Below are 14,428 nucleotides of genomic sequence, written 5' to 3'. Positions count from 1 at the left end.
TAGATAATTTAGGGGAATGGGCAAAGAAGTGGCAAATGAAATACAATATTGGAAAGTGTATGGTCATGCACTTTGGTGGAAGAAATAAACGGGCAGACTATTATTTAGATGGGGAGAGAATTCAAAATGCAGAGATGGAAAGAGACTTGGGAATCCTTGTGCAAGATACCCTAAAGGTTAACCTGCAGGTTGAGTCGGTTGTGAAGAAAGCGAATGCAATGTTGGCATTCATTTCTAGAGGTATAGAATATAAGAGCCGGGATGTGATGTTGAGGCTCTATAAGGCACTCGTGAGACCACGCTTGGACTATTGTATGCAGTTCTGGGCTCCTTATTTTAGAAGGGATATACTGACATTGGGGAGGGTTCAGAGAAGATTCACAAGCATGATTCCAGGAATGAAAGGGTTACCGTATGAGGAACATCTGGCAGCTCTTGAGCTGTATTCCCTGGATCTCAGGAGAATGAGGGGGGATTCTGAATGTTAAAAGGCCTGAATAGATTAGATATGGCAAAGTTATTTCCCATGGTAGGGGATTCTAGACTTCAAGATTGAAGGACATCCTTTTAGAACTGAGATGCGGAGAAATTACTTTAGTCAGAGGGTGGTAAATCTGTGGAATTTGTTGCCACGAGCAGCTGTGGAGGCCAAGTCATTGGGTGTATTTAAGGCAGTGATAGGTTCTTGATTAGCCAGGGCATAAAGGGTATGGGGAGAAGGCAGGGAAGTGGGGATGACTGGATGAAGTGGGTCAACCCATGATTGAATGGTAGGGCAGACTTGATGGGCCGAATGGCCGCCTTCTGCTCCTTTATCTTATGGTCTTTCAGAAACAACACACAAAGTGCTGGCGAAGTCAACATGTCATGTGGAAAGGGAAACAGGGTTAATGATGCGGAAGGGTCTTTGACCTGAAATGTTAAACCTGTTTCCCTTTCTGCAGATGCTGCCTGACTGGCTTAGTATTTCCAAAATGCCGCATTATATTTTAAGAACGAAGAGAATGGAGAAGCTGGGATTGTTCTTCTCGATGCAGGGAAGGCCAAGGGGAGATGTAATCAAGTGTCCAAATCACAAGGGTTTAGTGCAGTAAATAAGGAGAATTTGTTTCCAATGGCTGGGCAGTCAGTGGCCAGAAGACATGGATTGAAGGTGATTAGGACAGGATAGGCGGGGGATGAAGAGTCTGCCGTGAGTTGTGGCCACCTGAATGGGCTACTTCAGCTGTAGGGAAATATGACGGGGCTCCAGCAAAGTTGGACTATTGGAGAGCATGACTAAAGTTCCCTTCAACCATCAGGCTGTTGAATTAGTGTGGATAACTTCACGAACCACAACACTGACCTAATCTCTGATCACAACCTATGGACTCACTTTCAAGACTCTACAACTCATGTTCTCAGTATGTATGTATTTATTTATTTATTTATTGTTTTTATTTGTTTTTTTCTGTTTGTCATCTTTTTCACATTGTCAGTCTTTGTGTGTATTTTTTCATTGATGCTGCTATTTTTCTTTGTTCTACTGCGAATGCCTGCAAGAAAATGAATCTCAGGGTAGCGTATGGTTACATGTACAGACTGATAATAAATTCAGTTAGAACTTTGAACAAAGTTTAAGGCATACATAGGAATCTTTGGTGCTCTAAAACTCTTGGCAGGAGGGTTATCTGAGGATGAACAATTCCAACAGCAACCAATCAGTGACAAAACCTTGAAATTTGCGCCTTATTAATGTTAACTGTGGGTTTTTCTGTTAATCAAAGTTGAAGAATATGGAAAATATAGAGTTGTGACACGGATCACTTTGAGATTGAATGTAGGTTCTAGATTGAGGTCCTGTCCATCATTCCCACTTTCCATGCCCGTCGAGCTACAGTACGTAACCCAAACCGATATGTCTTGCTATGATTAGACACAATGGATTTCATAGCCACCAAGCAGGCTGGGGCAGTGTGTCCCATCTTGCAGGAGAACCTGTATCACAGGCTTGCTGTAATTTTTTTAAGAAGACCGCTGTACTCTTTGTTGATTTTGTGTTGACCTACTTCATTTCTGGGTACTGGAGCAGGTTTCTACATCCAGATTCAGCACCAATAATCCCAGGTCAGTTACCTGAGGGAATGAAGACCCCTCCCCCACCCCCACCCCCAGCAGTGCAGCCCCGTGAGAACTGGTGACTAGGTTGGTAGCACTGTGTGTACCACAGGGAATAGATGTAGTTCAAAGTGCCTCATACACAACCCAAGCACAGGTCCTCCCCAGCTTGCAAACATCTGATTTATATACATTCCATACATACTACCGAGCATTTGGGGGAAAGGCAGGAGGGATTTGCCAGCTGCTGCTAAACGGGACCTTTTCAGAATGGCAGGCGGTGACTAGTGGGGTACCACAAGGCTCAGTGCTGGGACCCCAGTTGTTTACAATATATATTAATGACTTGGATGAGGGAATTAAATGCAGCATCTCCAAGTTTGTGGATGACACGAAGCTGGGTGGCAGTGTTAGCTGTGAGGAGGATGCTAAGAGGATGCAGAGTGACTTGGATAGGTTGGGTGAGTGGGCAAATTCATGGCAGATGCAATTTAATGTGGATAAATGTGAAGTTATCCACTTTGGTAGCAAAAATAGGAAAACAGATTATTATCTGAATGGTGGCCGATTAGGAAAAGGGGAGGTGCAACGAGACCTGGGTGTCATTATACACCAGTCATTGAAAGTGGGCATGCAGGTACAGCAGGCGGTGAAAAAGGCGAATGGTATGCTGGCATTTATAGCGAGAGGATTTGAGTACAGGAGTAGGGAGGTACTACTGCAGTTGTACAAGGCCTTGGTGAGACCACACCGGAGTATTGTGTGCAGTTTTGGTCCCCTAATCTGAGGAAAGACATCCTTGCCATAGAGGGAGTACAAAGAAGGTTCACCAGATTGATTCCTGGGATGGCAGGACTTTCATATGAAGAAAGCCTGGATGAACTGGGCTTGTACTCGTTGGAATTTAGAAGATTGAGGGGGGATCTGATTGAAACGTATAAAATCCTAAAGGGATTGGACAGGTTAGATGCAGGAAGATTGTTCCCGATGTTGGGGAAGTCCAGAACGAGGGGTCACAGTTTGAGGATAAAGGGGAAGCCTTTTAGGACCGAGATTAGGAAAAACTTCTTCACACAGAGAGTGGTGAATCTGTGGAATTCTCTGCCACACGAAGCAGTTGAGGCCAGTACATTGGCTATATTTAAGAGGGAGTTAGATATGGCCCTTGTGGCTACGGGGATCAGGGGGTATGGAGGGAAGGCTGGGGCGGGGTTCTGAGTTGGATGATCAGCCATGATCATAATAAATGGCGGTGCAGGCTCGAAGGGCCGAATGGCCTACTCCTGCACCTATTTTCTATGTTTCTATGTTTCTATCCTCTGCCGGGTGGAATCTCGGTTTGTGACCGTATTTCTAACTTGCAAACTCTTTGGGTTATGAACCCTGCTGTAACCTTGGAAGCACTAGTCAAAGAGTCTGCTTCCATTGTCAGCCATGGCTTATTGGTCAGCACGCTTGCCTCTGAGCAAGAGTTGTGGGCTCAAGTCATTTCAACCTTATATCCTCTCAGTGGTCTATGTGCAGTATCAAGGGGGAGAGGGCTGCATTGGCAGGTGCCATCTCTATTAACTGAGCCTCCATCTGTACTCCCAAGTAGATACCAAAAGATCCAATGGCACTGTATCAAACAATCATAGGGGTATCTCACATGTACTGACCATTGTTTATCCCTTATCAGAAAATTCAGTGAAAATTAGCATCTTATCAGTTAAAGGACATATAAACTGGTCATTGTCACATCTCTGTCTGTGCTCCTCTCCTTCCTTCCATCCTTCCATGATCCACTGTTGTCCCCTATTCGATTCCTTCTTCTTCATCCCTTTACGTCTTCCACCTATCACGTCCCAGCTTGTTACTTCATCCCACCCACCTGACCTTACCTATCACGTGCCAGCGTGTATTCCCTCCCCTCCTCCCCACCTTCTTAGTCTGGCTTCTTCCCCTCCCCCCCCCCACTTCTTTCCAGTCCTGATGAAGGGTCTTGGGCCAAAACGTCGACTGTTAATTCTCCTCCATAGATGCTAACCTGCTGTCTCCTCGAGCATTTTGTGTGGCCAGGAAATGCCTGGTCCACTTGATGGGCCGCAGATTTACTGGCCAGGAAATCTCAGTCCTCGTATTTCCACAAAGTGCACATCGAATCTTTAACTCTTTACAAGGTTGATGGTGAAATAGTGATGAGAAAAATAATGTTGATCACAGTGACATTATATTGAAGAGTATTTGATAAACAGAGAGAAAGACTTGCACCTATCAGCACCACAGGACATCCCAAAATCCTGCGCTGCCGGAAGGAGAGAGAGCAGCGCGCCGCACGTGCGCAGCCCTCCGGTGAAAAATGATATCATATCTGTTAAATAGGGGCCGTGGACAATTCTGATTTGATGGAGACAGACGTGAAAGCACAGAGGAACATCTGGAGAAATTTCTGAAACACCAGTTCGCTGCTGTTGTTACTGTGTGGTCAGGAATCTTCCGGAGGGAAGGCCTCAAAATCGCCGGCTTTGCCTGCTGTTGGTGACTGAGATTGAGATTGAATCGTTCGGACAGAGATGGTGCTCAGTACTCGGTGTAGGAGAGCTGATTGGAGGCTCGAAGTTTTTGGACGACTCAGAGTCGGACTGTGGTCAGCATGGCAGGGAGAGTTTTTCTTCCTTCTCCCGTCTGCGTGAGATGTGGGACATTTGGGAGACTTTGAACTTTTTACTGTGCTCATGGACTGTTCTTCATCAAGTTATGGTATTGTTGCACTGTTGTAACTATATGTTATAATTATGTGGTTTTGTGAGTTTTTTCAGTCTTTGTCTGTCCTGTGTTTTGTGATATCACACTGGAGCAATATTGTATCATTTCTTAATGCATGCATTACTAAATGACAATAAAAGAGGACTGCGTGTCTTCATAATCTAATTTGAAGAGGTTTACTATAGTAAAAAAACATATCAGTCAATCTGAACACAGCCTGTATTGTACCCAACCACCTGCTCTCAGGGCAAAGGTGCTCATCTGTGAATATATGATTTTAAGAGCCCATTCCTTACCTTCCAGTGTTTTTGTGGTGAAGTCTCTCTCCCCCTCTGTAGTGTCATCCAGTTGAATTGTGCTCTGAGATCGCTGGACTCTAATTTTGGCCTCTCTCCCTCATACAGTGATCACTGCGTTGCTGCTGTTTGATAACTCTGGAGTGAAGAGATTTGAAATCTTTCCCCAAGTAGCTGAATGTAAAATGCCATTGTAGAGTTCTGTATCATAAAGTGAGCTTCCCTGCAGACCTTACAGGCGACTGACCTTGCGATTATCAACTCTTAAGGCCCACCATCAGGAGGGCTGGGCATTGAAACGTCCCTTTTGCGCAAAGAAAAATGCCGTGGAGAGGAGGAGAGGATCAAAGTTCCTCGATTATCCCTGGATGATGTTCCTTTCGGTTTAAGATTAAAGAAGTTCTGAGAATGTTAAAAGGGACTTGATCGTACGATATACAAGATTTATTTCTTCCATTGGTGTGAAAGCAGACCAAAGGATAAAGATAAAGCTGAAAGAGTCAATTTATTTGTCATATACACACTGAAACATCGAAACATTCAATGAAATCTGTTATTTGTGTCGATGACCAACAGTACAGATATGTGCTGGGGGCAGCCCACAAGTGTTTCCATACTTCTGGTGCCAACAGAGCACGCTCATAACTTACTAACCCTAACCTATGCATCTTTTGGAATATGGGAGGAAACCAGAGCATCTGGAGGAAATCCATGTGGTCATGGGGAAAATGTACAAACTTCTCAAAGGCAGCAGTGGGAATTGAACCCCAATCACTGATTGCAGCCGCTGTAATACCATCACTGTAACCACTACACCACCATGCCAAAGGGGCATGGCTGGAAATTGAAGGCAGGCTGCTCCCACTAAAAGTGTGAAAATCTGGAATCTCTTCCCTGGTTGGTTGTAGGTGCTGGGAATCAATTCCAGAGAATTGTGTGGAATAAGGGTGCTGAACACAGGCTCTGAAGTTCTATTAGTTATTATCAATGTGAATGGCGGAAGAAGGTTAGACAGTCGAATAACCTCTGCCTGTTTTACAGAGCAGTCAGGTCCCTGAAGTCTTAATTGCACCTCCTACCTTTTAGACCACAGACTCAGCTTGTTTTCGTTAAGTTTGTGGTGATTTTGGGTATCTGCTCATCTTTAAACCATGCTGCATCTCACCTTGTTTTGCTCCCAGGTCTTGATCATATGCCTGAACTATTAGGACTGAGCAGACTATTCAGTCATCTCATGGTCTGAGTGGTTATAGAGGAAATATTGCAGGGAGATTGGCTGCTGCACTAGGCTTTGTCTCATTACTACAGCTGCTGTTTCCAATGATTCACAGTCTCGTCTCCTCAACCATCTCTCAGTCTTGTTCTTCTGTCTCCTTTCTTTGCAGAGAATTACCGTTTACAGAGTGCCTATGAGAAACACCTCATCATTAAAATAGTTTTGGTAAGTATTCACTTTCTAAAAGTTCATTCAAGCTGGCATAAATATCCCTTGCAATCATAACTCCCAACCCTAATTGTCCTTGAGAAGGCTTTGGGGAGGGAGTTGTGGCATTTAGACCTGGTGATGTGTAAGACTGATGATATGCAGTACAGTATATCCCAGTCAGCATGGTCTGTGACATATACGTGGGCATTCCCTTGTGCCTGCTGCTCTTGTCCTCCTTGGCAGTAGATGTTATGGGATTGGAAGATTCCGGAATTACACCAGCACCACATTTCAACAGTCCCCCCTTGGCTGTAAAGTGACTTGGGACATCCTGAGGTTGTGAAAGGAATGGAAGAAATGTAAATGCTTCCGATTTTGGGACAGTGCAGTGCGATCTCCAGTTCCTCCCACAGCTGACAGACGCCCTCTCTACTCCTATGTGGTGCAGGTTGGGGGTGGATACTAATTCAATTCAATTCACTTTATTTTCTGTAAGGAACTTTGTGCACTGGTAAAAACAACATCACAGAGCTTATGATACACAACACCACACTACATATAATTAAACACAACATTAAATACTCACAATAGATAATAAACACTAATAATTAATGCATGTAATTTAAAATACAAATACACATAATAAAACTTTTCACTGTCAAAGGTGCTATGCATATGACAAATTCAAAACTGGGTGTTAAGGAGGCAAATGGAGGAAGGCACAAATGAGACGAGGCTCTTCTGGTGCTGATGGACAGGGACCTGTAGCGGCGTCCAGATGGCAAGAGAGTGTAGTGTGTGTGAAATGTGTGTGTAAAGTCCTCTGTTCTTTGCTGAGCCTTCTTTATTGTCCATCTCTTATGGATGCTGCTGAGAGAGTCTTGCTCCTGGCCAATGATTTTTCTACTTATTCCGACAATTCAGTTGGGTGGGCTGAGATCAACAGTGCTCATTGTTCTAAACCATGTCGTGATGCTGTAGGTTAATATTGATTCCATGAAGCATTTATAAAATGTCTGGAGAATCGATGACTGGACCTGAAGTTTCCGCATCTTCCGAAAGAAAAATAAGCGCTTGGAGAGCACCAACCCACCATTGGTCCTAAAAGTGATTTTGTTATATCATCATCATCATCACCAGGTGCCGTGCCCAGTTTGAGCTTTGACTGCCATGGCCCACACGCTCCTGTTTCGGGTCAAGTGTATCAATTCATTGGTATTCATTTCCAGTTCTGTCGCTGCTGTCTCCATCATCATTTGTCTTTGTCTTCCCTTCAATCTTTCCCATAATTACTGTGCATTCCAACTACTCTTTCCTAATCACATGTCCAATGGTTACGTTGCCTTTTCATGATCTCATACATTATTTCTCTTTTTGTGTTTGCTCTGTTCACAACATCCTCATTAGATATTCGTTTCATCCATGATATTCTCTGCATCCTCCTCAAAAACCACATCTCTGCTGCTTCAATTTGTTTCCTCATGTTACTAGATATTGCCCAACATTCTGAGCCATATAACATAACTAGATAAACGTAACATTTCAGTACTCTGAGGCAGGTTGTCATGCCTAGTTTAGTATTGGTCAGTATACTCTTCATTCTCATAAAGGTGTCTTTTGCCATCCCTATTCTTCTTTTCATGTCCATGTCGCACCTGCCATCTGATCTCACCCAGCTTCACAAAGTAGCAGAAGTTCTGTACTTGTTTTATGTCTTTCCTGTTTATTCTCAGCCTGCAGATAGGATTATCCTTCTTTTTGGATATCACCATACATTCTATCTTTTTGCAATTAATAGATAGACCCACTTTTGCACTTCCTTCAACAATTTTATCAATTAAGTTTTGTAGTTCTTCCTCCGTACTTAAAATCAACACAGTGTCATCTGCATATCTGAAATTATTGATGTTTTCACTGCCAACTTTGATTCCCAAGATGCCTCTTATTTTTTGTAATATTGTTTCACTGTACACATTAAATAAATCAGGGGAGAAAACAGACCTTTGCCTAACGCCTCTCTTGATTTTCGTAAACTGACTCACTTCTCCATCTATTCTTACAGTGGCAGTTTGTTCCCAGTACAGATTTCTGATTAGGCGGAGGTCGTTTGAATCTAGATCTAGAGTTTTCTGTAATATTTCAAATAACTTATTGTGCTTCACTTTATCAAATGCTTTTGTGTAGTCGATAAAACAAACAAACAAATCTTTTTGCGCTCGAGTACCACGTTCTGATAGTATCCTTAACAACAATATTGCGTTTCTTGTACCTTTGTCTTTCACAAAACCACATTGTCCTTTACCTATTTCAGCTTGTCTCTCACTTTTAGCTCTTGTCATCAAAATTCGTAGAAGTATCTTGGTGATATGACCCATTAAACTTATGGTCCTATTTAATTCACATTCTACTGCTCCAGCTTTCTTAGGAAGAGTGATAAATACAGATTTTTTCATCTCTTCTGGTATTATTCCAGTCTCATAAATGTCATTGATTAAATCAGTAAGTTTTTTAATTCCATAATCTACAAGGGCAATAATTTGTTCTATTACTAATTTATCAGGACCTGCTGCCTTTCCTTTCTTCATCTTATTTATTGCATTACGAACTTCAGATTTTAAAATACTTGGACCTTCAATATTTCTTAATTTCTGGTTTTTCGACTCGATCGTCTTCAAACAATTCCTGAATATACTCAGTCCATCTGTTCATAATCTCATCTTTTTCCATGATAATGGTACCGTCCTTGGCTTTCAAACATCCACCTGAAGAACAGAGGAGCTTTTTACCAGTGATATTCTTAATTTATTGATGTAACCCTTTTGGATCAGTAATAGGGATTCTTTCTATTTGCTTACATTCCTGGTTTAACCATTCTTCTTTGGCTTTTTGACATAAGCTTTTAACTTTTTTATCTAAGGACTTATATTCTATAGGATTTGCTTTCTTCCGTCTCCTTTCTTTCATTAGATTTTTGATTTCATCTGTCATCCATTTATTCTTTGTGCTTCTTTCTTTTCTGGGAATCACTGACTTTGCTGATCAAGCCAAGGCATCCTTTAGAGAGTTAAATTTCATTTCTACATGATTGCTATCATCCTCAACAGATTCTATTTCTAGACTTTGAAATCTATTCCTTATTTCAATTGTAAATTTTTGTCTTAAGTTTTCTTCTTTAATTAATTGCAAGTAGTCAAGGGATTGTTCAGGTTTTTGCTTCTTTAGTTTTTTAAGTTTTACTTTTACATGACATACTACTGGGTTATGGTCACTATTACAGTCTGCACCTGGATATGTTTTGCATTGAGTCATTGAGTTTCTAAATCTTTGGTTTATAGTAATAAAGTCAATTTGATTTCTAGTGTTATCACCTGGACTTTTCCAGGTCCACAAGTGTCTTGGATGGTTTTTAAAGCAGGTATTCATAATGACCTGACTATTCATCTTGCACCATTCTACCCATTTCTCACCTTGTTCATTTCTTGCCCCAGTCCAAATTTTCCTTTGGTATTTCCATCAGCACCTTGTCCTACTTTAGCATTTAGATCTCCCATGACAATAACAATATCTTGAGATTTGCATCTTTGCTTGTTCAAGCTCTTCATAGAATTTATCTATATCCTCATTTGTTCCATCTGTTGTTGGTGCATATACCTGTATAATTGCTAAATCAAATGGTTGTCCTCTGAATCTAACAAGGAGCACTCCTTCTGATATTGCCCAATGTCCTAAAACACTTTTTGCCATGTTTTCATCCATAAGAATTCCTACTCCATTAGTATGGGATGTTCCACAAGAATAAATTAGTGTTTTATTTCTATACTGACATGTTCCAGCACCTATCTAACAAACTTCGCTAATTCCCATGATGTTAATCTTTAGTCTTTCCATTTCATTTATCACATTGTCCAATCTTCCTGCTGGATATAGGGTTCTTACATTCCAAGTGGCAATAATTTTCTTTTGTGTTACTTGAATTTTATGAGCAGTAGCTTGATGATGGTCGGGGATCCCCTGCTGACCAGAATCAACCCTACCGAGCGAAGCATCTTCAGAATTGTCTTGAATATCCTCTTGAATCTGTTGTTGTGTGATACATTTTGTGAGTTTGACCATGGTTTTCTTAGCAAATAGATTCTCGGAAACCTAGTATCTAGCAACGGTGGTTTGCTATTGCCTACCATTGGGCGAACTAAAGAAATCGCCATTTCCCTTCCCAAATGTTCATCTGCCTGTACTATAGCCGTTGACATTTGAGGTCATAGCTCATCCGCCTTCTCCGTCATAAGTTCAGTTACTGAACCAGCCGGATCTGCCGTTGGCCTTCGCTCGTATCCTGAGCGAGGAAACCTTGCAGGTGCTACCGTTCTGGGTCAGAGCAGCCCTGGGAGCAATGAATGACTAAGGGGTAACTCCACTTTCCCCAAAGCTCTGGGAGTCCCCAATCAGAGCCCCATCGCCGGTTGCAGTTTAGAATCATAGCCAGGACATTTTTGTTATATATAGTTGTAATATCTATAGCTATTACCTTTCCCACCAACAACTGACAGGTAGGTCTGGGGGTGGGTGCAAGGCTGAGTGAGGACCAGTTGGAGTGAGCCTAAGTCTGATTCACCAGAAAATCTTTGGCACAAAGCTTTCTCTTTCCGGCACAACTCATGGAACAATTGCGACCCCACGCTGTCCCACGTCATCACTATTCCCCTTCCCCTCCCGATTTTCTAGGGCACCTGCTGTCAGCGTGATTGGGCAGATTGGAGTGCCACAGCTAGCAGAGTTGTTGCTTCATTCACAGCACCAGAGACCCGGGTCCTGGGTTCAGTTCTGCCCTTGGGTGCTGTCTGTGTGGAGTTTGCATGTTTTCCCTGGGATTGAGTGGATTTCCTGCATGGGTTTCCTCCCATTTGCCAAAGATGCACAGTTGACAGGTCAATTGGCAGCTGTAAATTGTCCCGAATGGTGGATTATAAGGGGAGTTGGGAGAGTTAAAAAGTAGGGTTTGTTTAAGAAAAGTGTAAGTGGAGTGGCTGATTCGGTGGGCTGAAGTGCCTGTGTCTATGCTGTATCTCTGACTCCGTCCATGATACCAACTCCCACCTGCTGAGATGCGATTTTAAATTTCCTCTGCCCAGGTACCTGCTCTGATCCTGGCCACTTTCGCTAAAGCTCAGAGCAGTGGTGACAGGGTCCCAGCAGGCACAGTTACAAAGTCCTGCTAGTATGCCAGAGGAAATGGGGGGAGTAAGAGGATGGGGGAGGAAATAGGGGGTGCAGAGAGAGGGGTTTAATTTCATCTCTTTGGGTTAAAGAGGTGAAAGGAGATGGTTCCCTAGTGACCCTGTAATTCTGATCTGGGCTTGGGAAGGCAGCGGTGTAAGTTACTGCTTTGGATAAAATTAGGGGCATTTGACATTTGACATTCAGCCCAGCCAATAGAAGATGTGAAGCTTTGAGCAGACCTCACAACTCCCAGAGCCCTGCCCACTGTGACCTGGGGCTGGGAAATTGACCCCTGCCTCCACGAATGTGTCTGATGAAAATGAAGAAGCGAGTGGGGACAGTTGAGATACCCTGCGCACCACAGTTTGCTTGGTGACATTGAATTGTGTAGCGGGAGAGAGATTTCAAAAGAAGCGAGTGGGGGCAGTCGAGACATTCTGTGCGCTACAGTTTCCTTGGAGACATTGGATTGTGCACATTGGGCACCTGGCAAGGACCAATAAAAATAAGTTAAATTTAAGTGGAGCAGTCATTGTGGGAGTGGTCATTGTTTGAGTGGATCAGTGTTAGAGTGGGGAGTTCAGGCTTTGGCGAGGAGAGGCGGTGGCAATAGGTAGATTTGTTTTTCTAGTTTAATTTTTCTTTCCTGTTGCACAGTTAGAGCAGTGGGGATGCCAGGCAGGATGGTGGAATGCTCCTCTTTCGTGATGTGGGAAGGTGGGGAGACCTCCACTCTCTCTGTTGACTACACTTGAAAGAATTGCATTGAGCTGCAGCTACTTTCAGACCATGTTAAGGAAGTGGAACTGGATAAACTCCAGATCATTTAGGAGGCTGAGGGGTTGATCAACAGGTGATACAGGGAGTTGGTTGCACCCAAGGTGTAGGATGCAGGTGACTGCGATTTAGGGGAAAAGAGATAAGCAGCCAGTGCAGAGCAACCCCTGTGGCCTTTCCCCTCCATTTTGGGTACTGCTGGGGCAGGATAACTGAGCAGAGGAAATCCACAGCGATCGGGTTTCCGGCACTGAGTCTGGCTCCGTGGCTCAGAAGGCAAGCGGGGATAAGAGGTGAGCTGTAGTGATGGGGACTCATTGGTTAAGGGAAAGGCAGGAGGTTCTGTGGAAAAGAATGAGATTCATGGATGGTATGTTGCCTCTTGGGTGCCTGGGTCAGGGATATCTCAGATTGGATCCACAGCATTCTTACATGAGGACGTGAGCAGCAAGAGGTGGTGGCCCATGTCAGTACCAATGACGTGGGGTAGGAAGGGTGACAAAATCCTGCAAAGTGTGGTCAGGGTGTTAGGTGCCCAGTTAAAGGAAAGGACCTCCAGGGTTATGATCTCAGCATTGCTACCCATACCACGTGCTAGTGACCCAAGAATTAGGGAGATCATACAGTTTAACACGTGGCTGAGGAGATGGTGAAGCGGGGAGGGCTTCAGATTTTAGGATCTTTAGGCTCTCTTCCAGGGATGGTGAGACCTGTACAGAAGAGATGGTTTGCACCTGAACTGGAGGGGACTAATATCTTTGCAGAAAGGTTTCCACAGGGGGAGGCAGGGTGTGGTTACAGTAGAATTGCAGGAAGATGGGAACCAGCGTACCACAGCAGATAGCGGAATGGTTTGGGGCAAAGATGTTGTTAAGCCTATAGGAATTGAAAGGTTGAGCATGGTGGGACTAATGATCTGAGTTAGACTATAAGACATAGGAGCAGAATTAGGCCATCTGGCCCATCGAGTCTGCTCCGCCATTCAATCACGGCTGATCCTTTTTTTTAATCTCCTCCTCAACCCCAGTTACTGGCCTTCTTCCTGTAAGCTTTGATGTCATGTCCTTTGATGTTTGTGTGGGCACGTGGCCAAGTGGTTAAGGCGTCGGTCTAGTGATCTGAAGGTCGCTAGTTTGAGCCTCAGCTGAGGCAGCGTGTTGTGTCCTTGAGCAAGGCACTTAACCACACATTGCTCTGCGACGACACTGGTGCCAAGCTGTATGGGTCCTAGTGCCCTTCCCTTGGACAATATCGGTGGCGTGGAAAGGGGAGACTTGCAGCATGGCAACTGCCGGTCTTCCATACAACCTTGCCCAGGCCTGCGCCCTGGAAACCTTCCAAGGTGCAAATCCATGGTCTCACGAGACTAACGGATGCCATCAAAAAAATCAAATCAAAAAAAATTATGTCCAATCAAGAATTGATCAATCTCTGCCTTAAATGCACCCAACGACCTGGCCTCCACAGCTGCATGTGGCAACAAATTCTACAAATTCATCACCCTTTGGCGAAAGAAACTTCTCCGCATCTCTGTTTTGAAAGGGCGCCCCTCTATCCTGAGGCTGTGCCCTCTTGTCTTAGACTCTCCCGCCATGGGAAACATCCTTTCTGGGAAACATCCACTATGTCTAGGCCTTTCAACATTCGAAAGGTCTCAATGAGATCTCCCCGCCATCCTTTTGTGTATATTGTTGTGTATATTTCAATGGAATGAGTATTGTAGGAAGGGTGAATGAACTTAGGGCCTGGATCAGCATGTGAAACTATGACATTGTAGCCATTAGTGAGACTTGGTTGCAGGAGGGGTAGGACTAGCAGCTCACCGTTCCAAGATCCTGTTGTTTTGGCTGTGATACAGTGGGAGGGATTA

The 14,428-nt window shown here is 43.7% G+C and overlaps 1 protein-coding gene across 3 annotated transcripts in view; it reads left to right on the top strand.

The window, feature by feature from the left end:
• The window catches only part of ano8b (anoctamin 8b), a 117,691-nt gene that overhangs the window by 71,453 nt on the left and 31,810 nt on the right, over window positions 1-14,428 (top strand). For all 3 annotated transcript variants that reach the window (XR_011883287.1, XM_072244579.1, XM_072244580.1), the window contains exon 11: window positions 6,524-6,579. Coding sequence is in view for 2 of the 3 variants with exons in the window: in XM_072244579.1 (XP_072100680.1) it covers window positions 6,524-6,579 (56 nt within the window). In the remaining variant the exon portion in view is untranslated. The remainder of the gene's footprint in view (window positions 1-6,523; window positions 6,580-14,428) is intronic.

The sequence above is a fragment of the Mobula birostris genome, chromosome 26 (genome assembly GCF_030028105.1).
Source record: "Mobula birostris isolate sMobBir1 chromosome 26, sMobBir1.hap1, whole genome shotgun sequence".
In the NCBI taxonomy this organism is placed as follows: domain Eukaryota; kingdom Metazoa; phylum Chordata; class Chondrichthyes; order Myliobatiformes; family Myliobatidae; genus Mobula; species Mobula birostris.
Note: the sequence above shows the minus strand (reverse complement) of the source record. Positions and strands in the feature narration are given on the sequence as shown.